This window comes from Odontesthes bonariensis, chromosome 24 (genome assembly GCF_027942865.1).
Source record: "Odontesthes bonariensis isolate fOdoBon6 chromosome 24, fOdoBon6.hap1, whole genome shotgun sequence".
Taxonomy (NCBI): domain Eukaryota; kingdom Metazoa; phylum Chordata; class Actinopteri; order Atheriniformes; family Atherinopsidae; genus Odontesthes; species Odontesthes bonariensis.
The window spans coordinates 12,794,787-12,815,626 of NC_134529.1; the positions used below are offsets into that span (position 1 = coordinate 12,794,787).

The window sequence follows — 20,840 nt, forward strand, 5'->3', positions numbered from 1 at the left end:
CTTTGTCTCGTGGATACTTTGTCTCACTCATTCAACTCTTCCATCAGCTTTCGCCTCATTGCATTGTCTCCTGTGAAAAATGCTGACACGTTACTGTTGCTACCTAAGATTCTAGGGGAAAATGGGTCAGCGTACTCTCAGGAGGGCCTTGTACAGTGTTGTGAATTAAAGCACTTAAAAGACAAGACATAGATGCAGGACAATGAGCATATACCACTCGAGGCAACTTGTGCCTTCTGTTCTTGTCTCCAATGAGAAAGTTCACCATTTCCTGCTCTATACGGAACCCAGGAGAGTATCTTTTACTGAGATTAGATCGAATGCAGAAACATTGTCCGGTCCTCCACTCTCCCCGTCATTCCTTTCCTCCACCACCACTGATCTTATTCCCTTCACCTCTTCACCTCTGTTGCCCTTAACTCTGGCCTAACCTTGTAGTGCATTCTTGTTTTTTATACGCCTTCTCACCCTGGCGGCGGCTGCAAACACACTCTCTACACTCCAAACAAAGGAGCTGATGACTGCTAGGGCTGGTGATCATAACCTTTAACCTTTTGTCCGGTTCATGGCTCCCTATGCAGCCGCCAGTTGGATGATGGTGGCAGTTTAACGCTTATGGACACACACTTGTACCACTTCTTTACCCCTAGATTACAGTCTGAAGGGAAGTCCTGTCACGTTGCTAAGAAACAGATTGCATTTCTTTTTCTACTCACTCCCCCGGGTGCACTGTGCTTAAAACAGATTGACAACATAATGAAGTAGTTATTTAGCAGATTACACGAGAAGGAAAGATGCTGAACATGGCCCGGCTTCTCAGCGGTTTCATTGATACTCTTACACTGAACAGTTTCTTCTCCCTGGTGAACACTGCATCTTCAGAGGCCTCCCTGATGTTCTAATAACACAGCTTATTTCCAAGTTACGATTTGCAAAACATTCAAAAGCTAAGTGTGGTACATGTTTTTTGGAATACGAACGCTGTCGTAATCATCCGATTCTTTTAAATGTGGCCGAAATGAACTTTCTGCCAAGATGTTTAGATTTCGTACCAGGCAGTCTAATCCATTTCAGAAAACCAGGCATCCCTCTGGCACATCAAAGCCGCTGACCCTGTGCCCGACACACAATGAGGCCTTATTGGAGAGCCACGTTGGAGAATAAAGGAGGAGCAGGGTGGGAGGGAGTCAAGTGGGAAGAGAATGTGAACTATGTGTACAGTTGGATTCTGGGGGAACAACATAAATGGGTATGGGTGTGTGCGCACATGTGCAAATAGGTTTGGTGTGTTCGCTTTACTTCTGGCAGTTTGCACCTTCTGACATTTTGGACACATTATCAAAATGTCCTCCTTATCTACATTTTGTTCCCCTCATTTTCTGATGTTCCAGCCGCATCGATCTGGATGCTTTCAAGCCGTAATTGCCTCCAGCTACAATTACCATTCACCAGCATGTCAGTGTGAGAGAGGATTTGACCTGAAGTGAAGTTTGTTCCTGAAATAAGCACACTGAAACAGACTTTTAGCGTTAGCAAAGTTCTCTGCTGTCCCTCATAAGACTGATGACACCTTGTTTCACTGTCTGTTTCTCCTTTCTAACAACTTCTCGTTCTTTTTCCGCAGACGAGCACGATGCAGTACAGAAGAAAACGTTCACCAAATGGATAAATGCACAATTCTCCAAGGTACAATAAATGACTCTCCTCAACCAAGTTCTTTGCTTGTTCTTATTGAGGCACACAGAAAAATGCGCCTGCTTTCTCGGAGCCAAGCAGAACTTAAAGGCAACTGTTCAGTGCTGAAAGTTTTATACTGATTTAGAGCATATGCCGCCATTCAGATCTTTTTCAGGGAAGGCCTTGCATATTTCAGCAACACAATGTTAAACCACACGCCGCATCTATTACAACAGCATGGCTTTGTAAGGTAGGAGTCCGGGTTCTGGACTGACCTTCCCGCTGTCCAGCAACTGGTCTCCTCAGTTCTCAGACATTTCCAAACTATTAAAAGAAGACGGAGGGGTCAGCATGGACCTGTCCAAAGTTTATTGAGACGTGTTGCTGCCATCAAATTCAAAATGAGGAAATATTTTTCATGAAATAGTAAACAACCTTTTTCAGTCTATATATAATTTATAGATTGGCATTTCTCTACTGTTCTAGTTGATTTTGAGGCAAAACACAATCTAATTGTTGCACTGTTTTCTCCTCTCAGGCAGGGAAGACTCCCATCAAAGATATGTTCTCTGACCTGAGGGATGGGAGGAAGCTGCTCGACCTGCTGGAGGGTCTCACCGACGCTGTCCTGGTGAGTTTGCCATCATATTATTATGTGATGAGCCTCTTGATGACCCTAGAATAAATTGAGATTTGTTTCAATTCCTTGTGATTGTATTCTTCAGCATTAATACTTTTTTTCCCCCTTTCTTTATTGGTGTCATCTCTCTGTCACCCCTTCAACAACATATCACCTTTCTTGCACCTGCGGTCAAACTAAGTGCCAACTGTCTCTTTGCCATATATGCTGGCACACACATGTACGCACTCTCTCTGCGACGGCACACTAATGCTATAATTGGGTGCTAATGAGTGTTTGAGGTATGTGAAGACTTAAAAGGGATTTTCAGCTGGCAGCTATTCACCCCCTGCCATTCTTTCCATAAGTTGGACCCTGCTGATAGGGCAACGGGTGTGATGAATGTAGGGTGCGAAACGCTGTGATGAGTGATGGGATACTTCTCCTTGGTATAGCGAGTGTATCCCGACACGACAACCCATTTTTTTTCTTCTTTTTTTTACCCTAAAAAAAGATTTAGTATTTAGTGTAATTGAAGTCGGATGCTTGTAAATGAATTATTCAATCTTCCGGTCCTCTGAAACCAGCTCAGAGAACAAAACAAACGCGGTGGATTCTTCATGATTCGCCTCATGATTAGCTTGTGAATTGTTGACAAGCTGTCAGCTGATCCCTGTTGCGTTTCCTCTTCCTCAGACCAAAGAGCGAGGTTCCACCAGAGTGCACTCTCTCAACAACGTCAACAAAGTGCTTCAAGTCCTGCATCAAAATAATGTGAGTACGCCTGGTGTTTTCTGTCCCATCGGCTCCTGTTTTAGTGGAAGCTGAAACGTGTCCATCTGTTGCTCTTGAAAAGGTGTAATTAGGCCAGAGGAGTTTGCAGGGTTTCTTCACAGCGACGCAGTGTAACCAAACAGAGGGAACCATAATAGACAGCGTAATTATCTGATTGTGTGCTTTTGTTTGAGTAAAAGCCCCTCACTACCCTTGCCAAGACATACACTTCATGTTATCTTGTGCTTTTCCATTAGATTGCTTAATTTTTCTTGTCTGTTGGCCTTCCTCTCCTCTTCACCCCATCACCTCCTCCTTTCTGACCTCTGCTGTGGGACATAAGGGGGAGTCTGGAGTTTGCATGCAAACCCTGCCAGGTCCACTCCCGTAGGAGCCAAAAATACCGTCAGCTGGCTGCGAGTTCCCATGAGCCGCCTGACTGGAAAGAAAATGAAACGAGGCCTGAGGAAGTAATAGATATGAAAATAGAAAATTAAAAATAGAAACTGGAAAAATTCATTGGGTTGCCTTACTTTTTGTTTTCCATTCGCGGTGCTTAATGAGTCACCTGATGAATTAGATTTGTTTGCTTCAGTAAACGACTAATCTTGCTGTTTTGTAAGAGACGCCGGGGTTTGTACATGGATCTGCTGGTGTGATACAAAGAGACCTAGAGAGCCAGTCATACAGTCCCGATGGAGGCTAATTGGTACAGGAGATGGGTCAGAAGTCACTTCATAGTTTGACCAAACGCCTGATCTCATAATCCACTCTGTGCTCAGATCCTCTGGAATATTTACATGTAATCACTTCAGTCTTGGCTTCACTTCACGTGAAGAACAGAAGACCTGCACACTCCGATGGTCACACTGGAAAAAGTCTTAAGTGGAGTGGTATGACCACTGGGATATACACTGATTATTTATTTTGATTTAATTTTTTTTTTTAGGTGGATTTGGTAAACATAGGAGGAACAGATATTGTGGATGGGAACCACAAGCTGACCCTGGGACTCATCTGGAGTATTATCCTTCACTGGCAGGTGAGCACGAGTTTCATTAATGTTTGCTTTATTAACTCGTCGCCCACTGATGTTCCAGAGGGACCCGAAAAACAGATGATGGAAACTCTGTGTGGATGTGCACACACGCGTGAATGCATGTAAACACGCTCATCATCCAGCGCTTTGTCAGTTTGACCTGTTGAAACGTCGAACAGCTGTCCAACACAGTTGATCATGAAGGGATCCTGACTCTTGTTGTTCTTCCGGTGCTAGCTTTTCAATCCTCTTTTATCGTCGTTTGTTTGTCTAAATGTCACTGCAGTCACTTTATGTAGCATCAGACTTGAGACTTAGTTTGAATCGGGAAAACGTACAAAATTTTCCACCAAAGCCTTTTATTTTTTTTCCATTTTTTTGGAAGGTTTAAGCAAAAGTTGGTGTGTACTGAAAGGTAAAATGACACCTCTATGTGTGTTTGGGTGTCTGCTGTTGTGCATGTGCATTCATTAATTTCTTATTCTCTATAACGCATTCTATACCCATTTTAAACACTTTTGACGGCCGCTTTGGGAATGCATAGAGCAGCTAATTTAACGCTACAGTTAGGAGAATACCCGATTTTACACGTGTGAAAACGCCAAATTTTCAGATTTCCATGAATGCGTGTGTCTCCGTGTTCCTGCAGGTGAAAGACATCATGAAGGACATCATGTCCAATCTGCAGCAGACCAACAGTGAAAAGATCTTACTGAGTTGGGTGCGACAGTGCACCCGCTCATACCCAGAAGTCAATGTGCTGAATTTCACAACGAGCTGGGCCGACGGCCTGGCACTCAACGGCATCCTGCACCACTTCAGGTAAAAAGTAAACTGTTGCACAGTAGTTTCTCTGGGCGTACTCTCTTTTTTTGAACATTTGTGACTCTGTGAAATTAATCCTGCATGAAGGAAACATTGCAAATTTTTGACATCTCTCCTTTTGTATCTTGTTGTGAATCATGTCCAACTACTGTCAGGGCAAGGGCTGCTAATTAAAAATGGCAGATGTATGAAACCCTGTGTGTGTGTGTGTGTGTGTGTGTGTGTGGAGGAGAGAAGCTGCAAAAGTGGCAGAAGGTCAATGTTGACAGGGGCAGCATCTGCAGGGTGTGTGCACACTGCTTGACTTGTTCTGTTTGAGCCTGCCATGTCACTGTTTGCTCACGTTTGTGTACGCCTACCCTGTTGTGTAACCCCTTGTCCTTACCAGTGACATCAACACACACACACACACACACACACACACACACACACACACACACACACACACACACACACACACTCAGGCATGTGAGTTGTGAGAAAGGCCTGTGTTAGTTTAGACCTGGGCCTGGGGTTTAGGTGGATCAGTGAACACACACATTCCACGACCAACTGGCCTCAAAACAAGTCCCCCCGGCACTGCTCAGGGTAGTGTCTTGTCTGCACACAGCCTGCTCTGTATGTGGATGGTTGGAACATTCATAGTCAATCACAAAACTATTTGTAATATTTCTCTCGGCTGAGAGCTTAGCACTCTGTCCTTGTTTTCAGATTTGTTTATAAATTCTCTCGTACTGTAACCCTGATTGAATTTTTCTCACCCCCTTCTCTTTGTGTCCTCAGGCCAGCTGCATTCAGCTGGGATAAGGTGGTCCGACTGAGCCCTGTGGAGAGACTGGACCACGCATTCACTGTAGCCAAAGACCAGCTAGCTATTGAAAGGCTTCTGGATCCTGAAGGTACTGATTTTCATTTTATTCAACGGCATTTTCTAGAAGCTGGACAGTAGTTAATTTAGTAGTTGAAGATGGATTGTTGTCTTAACTTTTCACATATGAAAACACAGTGATAATACGCCGTACTTTTAATGCATCAACCTTCTTTCTGTCCCTACTTTCCCCTTCCATCCTTCCATCCTGTCTAATCTCCCGTAAACCTTAACTGATATCACAAATTTTCTTTCCTGCTTCTTTTACTCTTTGTGCAATTTTTCACGTCTTTACCCCCCCCAACCTCTCACGCTCAATTTGTATCTTGATCTTTCTGCCCTGCATCTACCTGCCACTCACTGTCTTCCTGCCTCTGTCTCAGATGTGGCGGTGCAGTTACCAGATAAGAAGTCCATCATCATGTACGTAACGTCGCTTTTCGCCGTGCTGCCCAAAGATGTGAGCATGGACGCTATCAGAGAAGTGGAGACCCTGCCACGCAAATACAAAGTGGAGGCTGAGGATTCGGGTCCGGGGCTCAACGTGCAGGTGAAAGTACAGTGCAGCTCTTGCTTCATGTGATCTGATGTTACAGGGTGTAAGCTTTTTGATTTAGTGAGAATCTGTGAAATCAGCGCCTCCAAATCCGAGACCATGGTCCTCAGCCGGAAAAGGATGGTCCAGTGAAATCCGGACAAGTGGATGAGTTTAAGTATCTCAGGGTCTTGTTCACGAGTGAGGGACGAATGGAGCAGGAGATTGACGGGTAGATCGGTGCGGCGTCTGCAGTGATGCGGGCTCTGCACCGGCCCGTCGTGGTGAAGAAGGAGCTGAGCCAGAAGGCGAAGCTCTCGATTTACCGGTCAATCTATGTTCCTACCCTCACCTATGGTCACGAGCTGTGGGTAGTGACCGAAAGAACGAGATCGCGGATACAAGCGGCCGAAATAGGCTTCCTCCGCAGGGTGTCTGGGCTCTCCTTTAGAGATAGGGTGAGAAGCTCGGTCATCCGGGAGGGGCTCAGAGTAGAACCGCTGCTCCTCCGCATCGAGAGGAGTCAGATGAGGTGGCTCGAGCCTCCTGGACGCCTCCTTGGTGAGGTGTTCCGAGCACGTTACCACTGCGAGGAGACCCCGGGGAAGACCCAGGACACGTTAGAGAGACTATGTCTCTCAGCTGGCCTGGGAACGCCTCGGGGTCCCCCCAGAAGAGCTGCAGGAAATGGCCGGGGACAGGGACGTCTGGGTTGCCCCCGCGACCCGATCCCCGGAGAAGCGGTAGATCATGGATGGATGGATGGATGCAGAATCTCTGGTCCATTTTCAAAGTCTTTTCACACATGGCTACATCTGTTTTTCACAAAATTCAAGGTGGTGTTTTGGACACATCAAGAATATGGGTTATAAATGACAGGTGCCACCATAGCGATGGCAGCTCATCAGTCGTGTCAGACTGAGATGTCGGCGTAAAAAATGACCAAAGAGTCAGGTTTGATCTGAGGATCTTAAACAGATATGTCCTGGCTGTGTTTGGCTGTATTTTACTCTTTGCCCTCCTCCTGCAGGAGGTGCTTCAGAGATGCTGTTTGCGAATGCAGCCAACAATAAAGGGTTCTTCGCTTGATTGGGGACTGATGTTCGTACTAAATCATTTGAATGGTGGTCACTGAAAAGGCTCATCAGAGGGGCTGATTGTGCGTGTTGCTTCTTCTTTTTATAGTTTTTAAATGGAGAAGAGATCCCGTTAGAGCGCAATGCAGTTACTGAGAACCTGAGTTAAGTCGAGTAACTATTATTCATTTTGAGCAATTGAATCCAAGTCAGATCCCACACACGAGTAAGTAGTATAACCAGTCACCTGATCATGTCAGCACCACGGGCAGTTGAGTTGACCCTCAGTCCTTGTGTTGCAGACATGGAACCTCTGCCCAACAGTCAGGGTGTTCTGTTTTAACCTTTATTTTGAGACGCACATTCAGACTAAAGTCATTAGCACATGGCTAATTAGCATATGGATATAGACACCATTACCAACACGTTGCAGTGCAACTGGTGACAAATATGGTGTTATATGGCAAAGATCCTTTTTTTTTTTTTTTTCTGCTGGAGCTCTTACAGCAATGTTCCACGACCCGGTGGTTGGGCATCCCAGGCTTACACGGCACCAAAATGAAGTAAAACAAGTGGAAAAAATGAGAAGGCCACAGAGATGTGTCTTGTTCTCATTGAGCTTTTATTCTACGTTATATTTCATTAAGCTAGATCGGCTGTTTCCAAACCATTATACCGTCTCATGTCTCGATCTAACACTAATGATAGAATGCTGTTTAAGTAGCCTATATTAGTAATTCATGCTACATTATAATTCAAATTCCTTTCAGCAATCAGTGATTGATGGTCGGCCCCAAAAATCCTGACTGGAGCACCCTGACCAACGGTGTTTTTTCTAGTTTTTACAACACGCCAGCGGTTGCTGTAAATGTGGAACCAATTCAACATGGAACCGCTTATCAAAAACAAGTCGAGCTCTTCATAAGACATCTGCGTTTGGCAGCATTTGGGCATCGCTGATGTAGGCGCACTGGTATTTTTTGGAAAGCCTCATATCTGCTTCAAGTTTTGCCTCTGCGCTTTGTTTCGAAATACATTCAGTTTGAAGGCCACAGGCGTCACTATGTTGCTGGACAGAATGAGTCACTCCCACTCCCACCAAAAAAAAAAAAAAAAAAGCAGTCTCCTTATTCTCTCCAGCCATGCTCATGAAAAGCACAGCAGGCATGGGCAAATTGGGAGCAGAGCCATGACTCACCCCTCTGACATTACCCAACAGACCGAGCTCGAACTGCATGTTGGAAACACCAAGCTGTAAATGGATGGAGGGAAATGAAGGGATAAATTGGTGGGAATAGGAGTGTGGAGAGCGTTAACAGAGAAGGTTTTGTCAGCATTAAAGTCAGCGTGCTGGGGAGCTTCAATATGTGACTGATGTGCACTTAGATCAATTGACTATCCTGCTGTTAACTAATGATTGCAATCAGTGCACAACTTTGCTTTATCCTGATGCATGCATTTCACTTTTTTAGATATTTAACTACTAAGGGAAACAGGAAGAAAAATAAACCCATTAGCACGTACTTCATATTCTGTAGCTTTGGAGCCCCTCCCAGCCTGCTGGGCTTTTTGATCGTATACAGCCGTGGGGCTGCTCCTTCAAGAGGTTTTTTACCCAGAAATGAAAAAAGATGCCAAAACCACCTCTTAAGTTTTTATTACCCACGGGCAAATATTTCACATGTCCTGGAATGGATGCTGGAAAATCTTTTTGAATTGTGCTCTGATTGGTCCAACGAGAGGTTTTACTTTCCTGGCACATTTTTTTTTTTTTCTCCCCATAGGAAGTGAGGCGTAATGCTGCTGGTAGGAAAAGTGAGCGCAGGAATAAGAAAGGCCCTTTGTCTTGATGACTGTGTTTAGATTTCCCCACTTTAGTTTAAGATTCACAGCATTGGCCTATCATGTTGTTTTGGGGTTTGAACATTGATTCCGGACCATGACTGCTTTCAGTGCTGATGGTGCCTCCAGGTTTACATGTAATAAAATGGGATTCCATTACCTTTTACATTGTAATGTTATTGGTTGTAGGAGCACTGGTGGTGTGTAGGAAAGCATTACATGCATCACTGACTGCTGAGACCGAGTCGAGCAAATCCTCTGGTGATGATAAAGTGTTCTGTTGAGGCAGGCCGCAGCTATTTTATCGCCATTCAAGTCAATAAACGGGACAAGGCTTCAGTGCTTCTCTTGTCTTTACTTCTCTCCCTGACAGCATTATACACTGCCATGACACTGGGGCTTCCAGTGCTTTTGTAACTTATTCCAAAATTCCCGAAAGGTCACTGAAGATTTTCAGCGGGTGACCTTTCCCGAGCTTGCTACACAGGCTTTACCACTGTGTAATTTCAGCCTGGAAAACAAAGGTCCATTTAACTTGTTGCTGTACTAGTCCCTACACACCCATTAGCTTTGACTTGGCATGGCTGCCACTGCAGAGATTTAACCCAGTTCAGCTCCAGACAGAGTAGTTGCGCTCGGTCAACATTTTCCTTGCATTCCCCTCTCAAAAGTGGAAGCATGGAGAGGTTTATCTGTCGGACGGTGCATTACCCTGTAGTGTTTAATGGCTTAGAAATATTAATAGAATTGATGATTAACCTAAATTTAAATCAATATGTGAGTACGTATGGGTCTTAATGAGTCAAATATAGTCTTTATGATAGTGAGATGTAGGAAATGGTTAAACTGAAGGAAACTGGTCACACAGTCTTTTAACTCAATGTTTTATTATGTTGACTTGACGCAGGCTTTTCTGCTCTCCTGGAATCATTTTTGTCTTAATCACGTGCAGGTATTTTTAGACGCCACCATCCATTTCCCTGTCTGCACACTCAAATTTATCCTGGATGCAGCTGTGTTTCAAACTGTCAGCTCTTCCTAAAATTAGGATTGACCTGCTTAGCGTGCCAGGGGCACTTCCCAGTATCCCAGTTTTTTTTTTTTTTTTGTTTTGTTTTGTTTTTTTTCCTTAATAGGGAAGGTCCCTCTGCATGCTCCAGGGCTGCACAGCCCTCTCCTGGATGCCTGGGTCTATTTTAAAACTTGTGCACAGATGAAATTAGGAGTTTAAAGGACAAAGGAGGGTTTATTCTTTGTCATATTCCACGGGCATTGTTTTTTTTTTTTTTTTTTTTTTTTTTTGGCAACTCATGTCCTCTTCCTTTTTCTGATGTTTCTTAGAATGTGCAGATGGAAGAGGCAGGCAGCAGCCCTGGGCCTGAGACCCCCAGAACCCTGACAGAGACCGAGGGAGGAGTGGAGGGTAGCCTGCTGGAGGTGGACCTTGACAGCTATCAGACCACGCTGGAGGAGGTTTTGACTTGGCTGCTGTCGGCTGAGGATGCACTACAGATTCAGGACGAGGTGTCGGACGACGTGGAAGATGTCAAAGAACAGTTTCACACACACGAGGTAGTTGGAACGGCTTCACGCGCACGCAGAGACACTCAACCATACAGACATACAACCTCTACAGCTCTGTCGTTTATCTCGTGGCCCCTATTTCAGCATGAGTAATGCTCCTGAAACAAGAATAAATAGATAAAACTCAGACCCGAACCAACATTGTGGAATTAAGTGTCATGTTGAGTTATGTTTTTGAGATACACAGTGACTTACAAGATACTATTGGCTTGTTATCTGAATTACACACAAGCCTTTCTGCTAAAAACAGTCACAACAGTATTTATCTGATAGAGGCCTCCCACAACTAGAGGTACAAGCTCTGTACATGTTGGGAATGCCAGGAATTCTAAGAACAGTGGCGCGCAGCACTTCATGGTGCCCTGGCCCAGAGCTTACATGCTCGCTTGACAAGGCGTATTTGCAAGGTTGTTGTCCGTGCATGTGTGTAAAGGGGCTTTGGCTGGATTCCCTTGGCTTGAAATGTGAATATTTGTAAAGTTGAATGTCTGGAATTCAGGTCAAAGCAGAAAGCTGGTTGTGAGACAGAGAGCAACAAGTCCCTTTTAACAGCCAGGCTTTTCAGGAGGCCTAAAATAAAAAAAATCAGTCCAGTTTGTTTCAACCCTGTTGTTCCCTCACGTTAAACGGTAAAGCCTCATCAAAAACTCAGTGCTCAGAGGGGCAGTAGTACATGCTTGTTCATCCAGAGAGCTCCTGGAAATGGACAATAACTCAATTCACTGGCTTTCCTCTTGCTACAATAAAATAAAAGCAAATTCTCAGTTTTTGTTCTTCAGCTGTTTTCCTTCCTTTTCTGTTTCACCATTGGCTCATTCGCTAGCTCACCCCTCAGTTTGGGCTTCGGCCTTGTCAGACTGTTGCTACAGCAACATTTACAAATACATTGCTGCAGAGAAGACAACCCCTGCTCGAGCTGAGAATCATGAAGTGATATACCGAGTGAGGGGAGTGGTTGGGAGAGAAGCATATCCAGATGTTGGCATGTTGCTGCCAAGTGCAGGCATGGAACCTCAGATTATTAGTCATGTTTGAATAATCTGGACTAAGAAGCTCATGTATCTACAGTCATATAAATGTAATCGTGTGCATCTTTTAATATTTGCTGTTTTTCGGGTGTGTTTTGTTTCCAGGTTACAGTTTTGTGAGCAGAGATGTGCTGTAAATTTATCATAACAAATGCACTCCATCTTCCCCTTAAGGCCTTTATGATGGAGTTGACGGCCCATCAGAGCAGTGTGGGTAATGTGCTGCAAGCGGGTAACCAACTTATTGCCCAGGGCAATCTCACTGAAGAAGAGGAAGATGAAATCCGGGAGCAAATGAGCCTCCTCAACTCTCGCTGGGAGAGCCTCCGAGTGGCCAGCATGGACCGCCAGGCCAGGTATGTCCTTAATATCCTTTTCTTTTTGCAGCTATTTGTCAATTGATGTTTTACACAGTTTTCAGTAAAGTAGCATTCAAACACTTATATGTACGTGAAAGTGATATCTGATGAGCTTCCAAAGCCTAACAATTCTAATCATCAGAGTGTGTTATTAAGGTTTTGGATTCTTAGGAACAGACCTACTCAAACACACACATAAATGCTGTTTGTTCATAAATCACATTCACGGTGTCCACTACATCACCTGCTGACCCTGATTTAAATGAAATCTTCTATAGTGTGTGTGTGAATAGCATCGACGCTCACTGCAGGGTTTGTGCAACTGTTTTGGAGAAGTTAGAAGTCCATTAAAGTTGAGATTGAGTGAAACCCTGTCCGGTTTAAAATGTCTTGAATTGACTGCTTTCATTTCCTTTCCACCTCTGGGTGCTGCTGTTTTTGCTCTTAATGTCTCCCCCCTCACTTTCCAGGCTCCATGAAGTTCTGATGGATCTTCAGCAGCAGCAGCTGCAGCAGCTTTCTGATTGGCTGTCGCTGACAGAGGAGAGAATCAAAAGGATAGAAACGGAACCAGCAGCTAAGGACTTGGACACCTACAAAGAACAAATAGAGCAACACAAAGTGAATATAGTTTCTCGTTTAAGCTTACTTTTGTTTCCGATCTTTGTTATTAAAATGAGAAACTGTTTATGTTTATCCAAGTGAATGTGATACATGAACATATCTTTATTAGTTCAGTCAACACACCTGTCTTATGATCATGGTTTCGCGTGTTTGGTCCTGCCCTTCTGATGAGTAATGAACTGTCTCCATGTGGTCACAATAAACCTGAATAGCTTCTCTGCCAGCTCAGTTAATGGGTAATATGTGACCACGCTGAATACAGTGTTTGTTTTCCTGCACAGGAACTCCAGAATGACTTGGAGGCGGAGCAGGTAAAGGTCAACTCTCTGACGCACATGGTGGTCGTGGTGGATGAGAACAGCAGTGAGAGTGCCACGGCTGCCCTGGAGGAGCAATTACAAGTAAGCTGCCTGGCTTTTCTGATTGAAATATAAAGGCTCCAGAACCTGATGCCGCATGCATATGTGACAGAGTTAAGTTCTTTGTCGCTTAACTCTCAAATGCTGGCACTATGTTGAAGATGATGTCAGTTTTATTTGGGATTTGTGTCCGAATTGTAATACATTTTTGCTTTTACCTTGGATTCAGTCTTTGGGTGAGCGCTGGGCTGCTGTGTGCCGCTGGACAGAGGAAAGGTGGCACAAGCTGCAGGAAATCTTCATGGTTTGGCAACAGCTTCTATCGGATCAGGTGGGATACATACATATATATATATATATATACTGTATATATACCCTCATTTTGCACATTCTCATTTGTACAGGACTCGTCCTTTCCTCCCATTTAAATGGCTAAATATAATGAACTAGTCTATTAGTTGAGATGCACAAAAAAGCCACAATGTCACTGAAATAAATAAATAAATAAAAAAAACGCTTAGTCTTTAAAAAGATAATCGACTGATGTCATGGGTCATGTGAGTGCACAGCGAGTCTCTTTCCTTTCAGAGCCTGTTCTGAGATGAATTGAAGTGTTTTGTTTGAAACTCAGTTTTTAAACGGTTAACGGAAAAAAAATCATAAAGTTTTTTTTTTTTTCACTTTTTCTGCAGAGTTTGTTTCGAGCGTGGTTGGCTGAAAAAGAGGAGGCCTTAAATGAAGTACAGACCAGCAACTTTAAAGACTCCAGTGAAATCAATACAAATGTCCGCCTGCTAGCAGTAAGTAAAGGGCTTATTCTTAATAGTTGCTGCAGTTGTAGCATTTGCTAAAAGCTAAATCGAACCACGGAGGTGGAAGCGTTTTCTTGCTTGTTCAGCCGGAGCTTCAGCGACGGTTACCCTTAATGTATTTACTTGTTGATATTTGATTTGATTTTCTGCCTTTCGCTCTTTTTAGATTTTAAAGGAGGACATGGAGAAGAAGAGGAGGACTCTGGACAAGCTGTCTGATGCAGGGAATGACGTGATACAGCTGTTGCACAGTGCCGAGGCAGGAGCCAAGATCGAGGCAGACGCAGAGGAGCTGGCCCATAGATGGGACAACCTGGTGCAGAAGCTGGAGGATTGCTCATTTCAGGTGTGTGCCTGGCATATTCTTCCTATTCTTTTCAAGGCTAATGTCGGAGAATACCTTTGAAATACTCAGCTCTAACCAGCTTGAATGAAGATGATTATCAGTAAAGTTTTCCCAATAGTTGAGATAGCACGAGGGCCTGAAAACGTGTTTGGAGAGATGTTTTTGGCCTCTGCAGTTGCCAGGATGTAAGACAAAAGAAAGGGAAGTAGGGTAGAGGCAGGCCTGTTTGTTCACTCAGGGTTAATTTAGGTAAAATTAAAAAAAAAAAAAAAAAAAAAAAAAGAATTCTCCATTAGAGATGTTGTAAACATAAGTCTTACTTTAGTGGAACAAATTGAAAACATCAAGTGGGATTTAGTTTGACCAGCGAGCCATCCAAGACATTATAAGCGTGGAAAATGTTGCTTTGTTGTACGTTTAGTTCCTTTGGGTTGTTTGCTGTTGTTTATTTCTGTTTCACCATCCCTCTTAACTCTCAGGTAATGGAAGCTGTGACGGACGCTGGGATGACTCAGGTGGAAGAACAGGTCGTCGTGGAGACGGTTGCCGTGGCTGCTTCGACTGTTGACCAGGAGTTGGCCCCGCCTGCTCCCCCTAAGAAACGGCTGTTGGAGACGGACACAGAAGTCAGAAGAATGTAAGGACTGTGACTCTAACACTCCACATCTACGTTACCAATGAAGGTGCGATAACACCAAGCTTACGAACGCTAAAGCGCACGTTGTGTTCGGCAGATTTGAAAACAAGATTTCCGACTTACTGAGCTGGATTAAAACATGGAAGACATCTGCTCAGGCTCTGGCCTCCACGCACCCTGAAACTGCACCTGATAGCCTTGACCTGAAAAAGAAACTGAAGGTAAACCTGCTGGCGGTGCTGCTTCAACAGTTTCAACTAAAACTCAAATAAGATGGTTTGAGAACACCACTGAATTATCTGTTGAACAATCACTTTAGGATCTGGAGTTGGAACTCGCCGCCAAGGAGGCCACGGTTAGTGATGTCATCCAGGAGGGACGAGGCCTGATGGACGTACTAGAGAGAGGTGAAAAGCAAAGAGCAGTTTCTCCTAATAAACTATAAATCATGGAAATCATCTAAGTTTTGTCGGGCATGTTCCTGTTAACAAGTCCAAATATTTATTGGCTTGAAGCAGCTCTCCATTCCCGGCTTGAACAAAAAATCTTCCATTTCTCTCGTAACTGCGTTTACGTTGTTGTATCAGACGGCTTTTCTGCAGCTGCGTGATGTTTTCTGGGTATTTACAAGCCTATATTTCTTTTACTGTCATTCACTATTAGATGCCAGGAATCAAATTTTTAATTTTTGTGTGCGTAGACGAAGGAGTAAAACTCTGTCGGCCTGCAGGCTTGCAGATTTCATACAACGGCTCAATGCAACTGGGAGACGCTCGGGGATTTTTATGTGTTTACCTCACTGCGGCTCCTGAGGCAGTGAGGGCGTGTGGACGAGCTCTGCTTGGCTGGGGGCAGATTTGTTAAACACTAAACTTTTTATTAAATCTACTTGTTTTATTCCACGATCGCTGCTGCCCTCAGACTCATTTTGTCTGAGTCTTTCATCCATCAGTATTGCTGCAATCTCCGTCTCCAGTTTAAAACTCTGCTGTGACACATTCAGACTAAATTATGTTCCCCCCCCCCCCCCCTTAAATTGAAGCTTTTTTGACACAAGCTGTTGTCTCTCTCTCTTTCTACAGAGGCTGGGAGTGTGGATTTGGTGAGGACGAAGGTAGACCTGCTCCAGACTGAGTGGGATGTCTGTGCCAGGGAGCTCCAGGCCGCCCGTGACCGGGTTCACACTCAGACCCGAGTCAGAGCAGTTTCTGTGGAACTTGAGGGCTTGGACGGGGTCTTGGGGGAACAGGACCGGTGGCTGGACTCAGCCTCGGCGGTGGGAAAGTGCAACGAGGTCGAGCTTAGAAACCTGAGCGGAGAATGTCGGGTGAGATTTGTGGTCTCGGTCACATTCACCCTGATCTCCTTTGTGTGACTATAATCCCAAATTTCTCCTCTAACCATCTGGCTCGCGACTCCTGCAGTTTATTTATGAATATTGCAACTTTTATAGCAGAAAGGAAACGTCATGGGAATAAAGTTAAAAGGCGTTCAGCTGCCTGTGCTGACACAGCGAGTAAAGACAAAGCTAAGCTCAAATGTTTGAGGCTAAAAGTTTTATTTTAGTTTGAGACTAATTTGCTTTGCACATCTTTTATGGCCAGAACAGCCGCTATTCTGGGATTGCAAAAAGGAAACGACTAATTTTACACTGGCTTTTGAAAGTTGAGAGGATTCAGTCAGTTTTCCTTGATGTTTGTGGGTGCATAACGTTGTTTGGGAAAGGACGCGATACGGTGCTTACCATGATTAAGTGCAGGAGCTTCATGCGGTTCACTGCATACTTCATACTTAGGAAGTTGGAGGCCCTGCTCTTATGTATTGGACTCGTTTAGGGAAACCACCAGCTCAAATGAATTTTACCCCTGGGATCTTTCCATCTTTAACAGACAGCTGTGGCCAGGGGTGCCGTGTTTTAGGGCCTTCAGTCGGTTATTATGGGAAACAACGTGTATCACTACTGTACTCATAGGGATGGTCAGTATTTAAAAAAAAAAAAAAAAAAAAAAAAAAAAAAAAAAAAAAAAAAATGCTTGAATTAAAGTTATCCCCCCCCAAGAAGATTTTAGACTTAAAAACACAAAATCAAATGCAATGAACTGTTAAAATGCTAATCATTTAAGAAATGTGTTTTAAATGGCACTCAGATGGCTTAATGGCCTTTGTTTTTTCTGTCCCTCAGTCGCGCCTTGTTCAGGTCGCTGCCCTCAGTCCACGACTGGAGCAGCTCTCTGCAGAGACGGGGTCTCTGGGAGCAGTGCCCGCTCTAAAAGACAACATGGTGGTGGTATCCGCACATCATGCCTCCACACTGCAGCATCTGCAGAGCAGAGAACAAGAAGTCAATGAAGGTAATTCTGCGCCACGATATTAAAAAATCATTTGTGATATCAGTTATATCAGCAAGTTATATTTCTTTGAATAATGCCTTTTACTTTTCAATGGAACTGACCGCCTGGAGATATCATCATATTCCAGATAGCTGCAGAACAGGAGATTTAAAACAAAGACCTTTTCTGTCTCCTTGCTCCTGGTCCAAACTTTCAGGTTTACAAGGAGGCCTAAAGAGTGATGGCTAAGTTCAGCACAGCTCAGCCCCACACGAGCGGTGTAAATTTGACGTCTGCTTTTATATGAAACCTTGGCCAGTCACAAATAATGGATGGTGCCCTAATATGGCCTGCAAAAGCTCTCAGATCTGCGGGTGTGTATGTGAGCAGTTGTGTGTTAGGTCATATTTACCTGAGGACGTGACTTGGAGCTGGAACAATCCTGAAAAGCGGTCACAGAGTTGCCTGTGTAATTTACGTATGCTGCCAAAAATGAGTCCATGACGGGAGACTCGAATTGAGTCTCCAAAACATGAGTGTGTGTGTGTGTGTGTGTGTGTGTGTGTTGTTGCGCCTCTTGGGCTTTCATGACTCGGAGGATTTGGATGAGACCCAAGGAAAACTATTTTGTTTCTGCTTGAAGGCACTTTGCTTCTTGCTGGGGCCTCTCTATCACCACACTACACACATATATGCCCCATTTTTTTCTCTTTCTGTAAGTAAACACAGCCAGATTACTTCAGCATTAAATCACCTGATGATGAACAGATAAAAGACACAGAAGTGAGGAGAAGCAGGAGCCAGTGAATACGATTAAGTTTGAAAGTGTGACAAATGTTGCGACCCTGTAACTTCTGTAAACCTTTGCACGAGTCTCACTTGTATTCAGAGTTTATGGCACTACAGCTGTGTTTTACGCTGTTGTTAAACTGTTGAAGAACGCAGCTAAACTCGATTTGAGAAGCATGTGGTTAAATTGAATATAATAGATCCTCTTACAGCATAAGAAAACCCAATTGGCCATGCATATGCAAATGGAAAACCCCAACCAGATCGATGCCCCCTTGTGGTAGAAAGCATGAGCGCTTACACAAAGCAAAGAGAAAACACAACTTTGAATGTGTAGATTATTTACTGTCTTTTCCTTTCCGTTCTGAAAAAGAACTTACCTGCCTCCGTGTTTTATTCCAGCCCTGACCAACCTTGCAGCCGCCCAGGTGGGTCAGAGTCCGGTGGAGGGTCTGGAGGCCAGGCTGGCCACTCTGAGAGAAGGAATCGTAGACGTACCAACAACGGAGGGGGCGGTGGAACGGGCACAGGTGAGGAATGAAGCTTTTCAGCTAAATCTTTGGAATACAGATCCTACAAACTGGCAGATCAGGACTAAAACAGTTAGTTTAGATCACCAAGTCCTTATAGTTGATTTAGTTGATATAGTTGATTTTCATTAGTTGTATTTTTTTTATGGTTTTGATGTCTTATTTTGTAATTAAGATCCCACTTCAAATTGCTTTTATCCAGGTCCTTCCTGAAACACAGATTGAATCTCTGAGACATCTGGTTAACCTATAGACGATAAAATGAAACCAAAGATAAAGTTGTGTGTTTATTATTTTGACATTGCTGCAGATGATGACACGGATGCCCTCTGAGCTCCTGGTTTAACACAGCTGCAGACTCTCCAGTTACTTTAGTTTGTGCCCGTGTCTGTGTGTGGAGTATATCAGTGCAGCATCAGTCTGTTTGCCCTTGTTTTTTTTTTTTTTTTTTCTTTCCCAGAACACAATGGGCTCTTTTATCAGCCAGCCAGTCACTTCCCTCAACACTGTGTTTCTGTGAATGAGAGGGAAAGGCAGTGTGTGTGCTTAACTGTGTGTTTTTGTTTTTTTTTGTAAAATTTTGATATACTTTTGTAATATACCTGCTGTGGCGTTTTGTGTGATTTACTGTGTGTGTTCATCTGCTCCTCCATCATCCGGTGGAATGTGGATCACTCTTGTTATCGTGACAGATAGGGCCCGGTGCCGGGGAGGGCGGGCGGGGATGTGGCACTTTCTGGGCAGCGTGCCCACATATGCAGCATGGCGCTCCTCTGTGCTCCATGTGGAGCTGCCGAACCTGTCAATCAGCTTGACGACCGCAACGGACAACTCCACGACAGCAGCTCGGAGATCAGTTGGCCGTCAGCATAATGAGAGGAGATGACAATGATCCACTTGGCTCAGTGTTGTTATGGGCTCACATGTCAGCATACAGATTTATGACTAGTTTCACAAAATATTTTTAATAATGTAAGCATACTTAATAATTTCCTATGGATCAAACAACAGTAACTAAAAACTCTTAGAAGTGTGCGTTTTAAGTCAGTATCTAGTGACTTGACAATGCTAAAAAAAAAAACGAATCAGTTGAGATAAAGCTCAAGTTGGCAGACAAATGTTTAAAGAGTGCCCCCCCCGCCGCCGTCATTTTAAGAGATGATTTCAAGAGTTTCCAAGGTCGACTGTTAATCTCTCAATGCTTTGAGATCTGATTTAAAGCCTCATCTGTCGCTTACCTAGGGCCTGTGTCTAAAGATTGAGCAAACGCAGCAAGCCTCCGATCCTGCAGAACTACAAAAATGGAGTCAGCTGTCCTCGAAGGCCCGCGAGGAGCATGGCACACTGCAGTGCATTCTGGGTAGCATGAAGGACAATCAGGTAGAGTAGCTGTGATTGTTTATTACTTGAGAAATGTGGAACTTCACGGCCATTTTATTGTTTGAAAGCTGAACTGCGTTTTATACAGTTGAACGTTGTTAACGTAGCGGTTTTCGTGATGCATTCAGGTGCGTTTGCAGCAAGTGGAGGGTTGGCTGAACGCGGTCCAGGAGCTGTTGTCTCGGGACGCCACGGGGTCGGGTGAAAGAGATAATCTACAGGAAGAGCTGCATCAGTGTAAGGTGAGAGGAACATGAACAGAGTTTTGATATCGTAATGAAAAATTTTACGATTTAAAGTTACTTTACTGTTGTTTTTTTTTTTTTTGTGTGTTTTTTTTGGTAAAGACCATGGATATGCAATTATGTTTGAACTGTATTTTCACAAGAGCAGACAGACCAAACATCTTGCTCTGGAGTTGGAATATTTGGCCTTCCCTGTGGTTTCTCCTACACACTTGGAAGTGCATTTTGATTCAGGGGATATAACTTTGCAGCTAGATGTGACCACATCCTACTCTTTGGCCCTTTTTAGATGGCAATATAGTAAAGTTATAGGATTCTTATGATCATGTCCAAAGCTTTCCTTTCTGTTTTCTGAACCAGGAGTATGTTAATGAGATGGAGTTAGTGGAACGTTCATTGAAGCAGATGGAAGAGAACGTAAGTGCTGTGCAGGCGACTGCAGTCCCGGGACTGGCCAAGTGGGGCCAGGATAAGTTGGACGAGTGCAGGGGAAGGTGGGCCACGCTCAGCAAACAGGTGACAAGAAACTTTGTGCCCTCCGTTTTATTCCTAAAAACCTTGG

The 20,840-nt window shown here is 44.1% G+C and overlaps 1 protein-coding gene across 5 annotated transcripts in view; it reads left to right on the forward strand.

Moving 5' to 3' along the window:
- The window catches only part of utrn (utrophin), a 163,933-nt gene that overhangs the window by 14,532 nt on the left and 128,561 nt on the right, over positions 1-20,840 (forward strand). For all 5 annotated transcript variants that reach the window (XM_075459716.1, XM_075459719.1, XM_075459715.1 and 2 more), the window contains 23 exons: positions 1,625-1,686; positions 2,216-2,308; positions 2,993-3,070; positions 4,020-4,112; positions 4,759-4,931; positions 5,718-5,833; positions 6,186-6,352; positions 10,597-10,827; positions 12,042-12,223; positions 12,697-12,847; positions 13,132-13,251; positions 13,439-13,540; positions 13,902-14,009; positions 14,188-14,367; positions 14,847-15,004; positions 15,102-15,225; positions 15,324-15,411; positions 16,087-16,331; positions 17,187-17,355; positions 18,526-18,653; positions 19,896-20,033; positions 20,162-20,275; positions 20,639-20,794. In XM_075459716.1, coding sequence (XP_075315831.1) covers positions 1,625-1,686; positions 2,216-2,308; positions 2,993-3,070; positions 4,020-4,112; positions 4,759-4,931; positions 5,718-5,833; positions 6,186-6,352; positions 10,597-10,827; positions 12,042-12,223; positions 12,697-12,847; positions 13,132-13,251; positions 13,439-13,540; positions 13,902-14,009; positions 14,188-14,367; positions 14,847-15,004; positions 15,102-15,225; positions 15,324-15,411; positions 16,087-16,331; positions 17,187-17,355; positions 18,526-18,653; positions 19,896-20,033; positions 20,162-20,275; positions 20,639-20,794 — 3,176 coding nt within the window. The remainder of the gene's footprint in view (positions 1-1,624; positions 1,687-2,215; positions 2,309-2,992; positions 3,071-4,019; positions 4,113-4,758; positions 4,932-5,717; positions 5,834-6,185; positions 6,353-10,596; positions 10,828-12,041; positions 12,224-12,696; positions 12,848-13,131; positions 13,252-13,438; positions 13,541-13,901; positions 14,010-14,187; positions 14,368-14,846; positions 15,005-15,101; positions 15,226-15,323; positions 15,412-16,086; positions 16,332-17,186; positions 17,356-18,525; positions 18,654-19,895; positions 20,034-20,161; positions 20,276-20,638; positions 20,795-20,840) is intronic.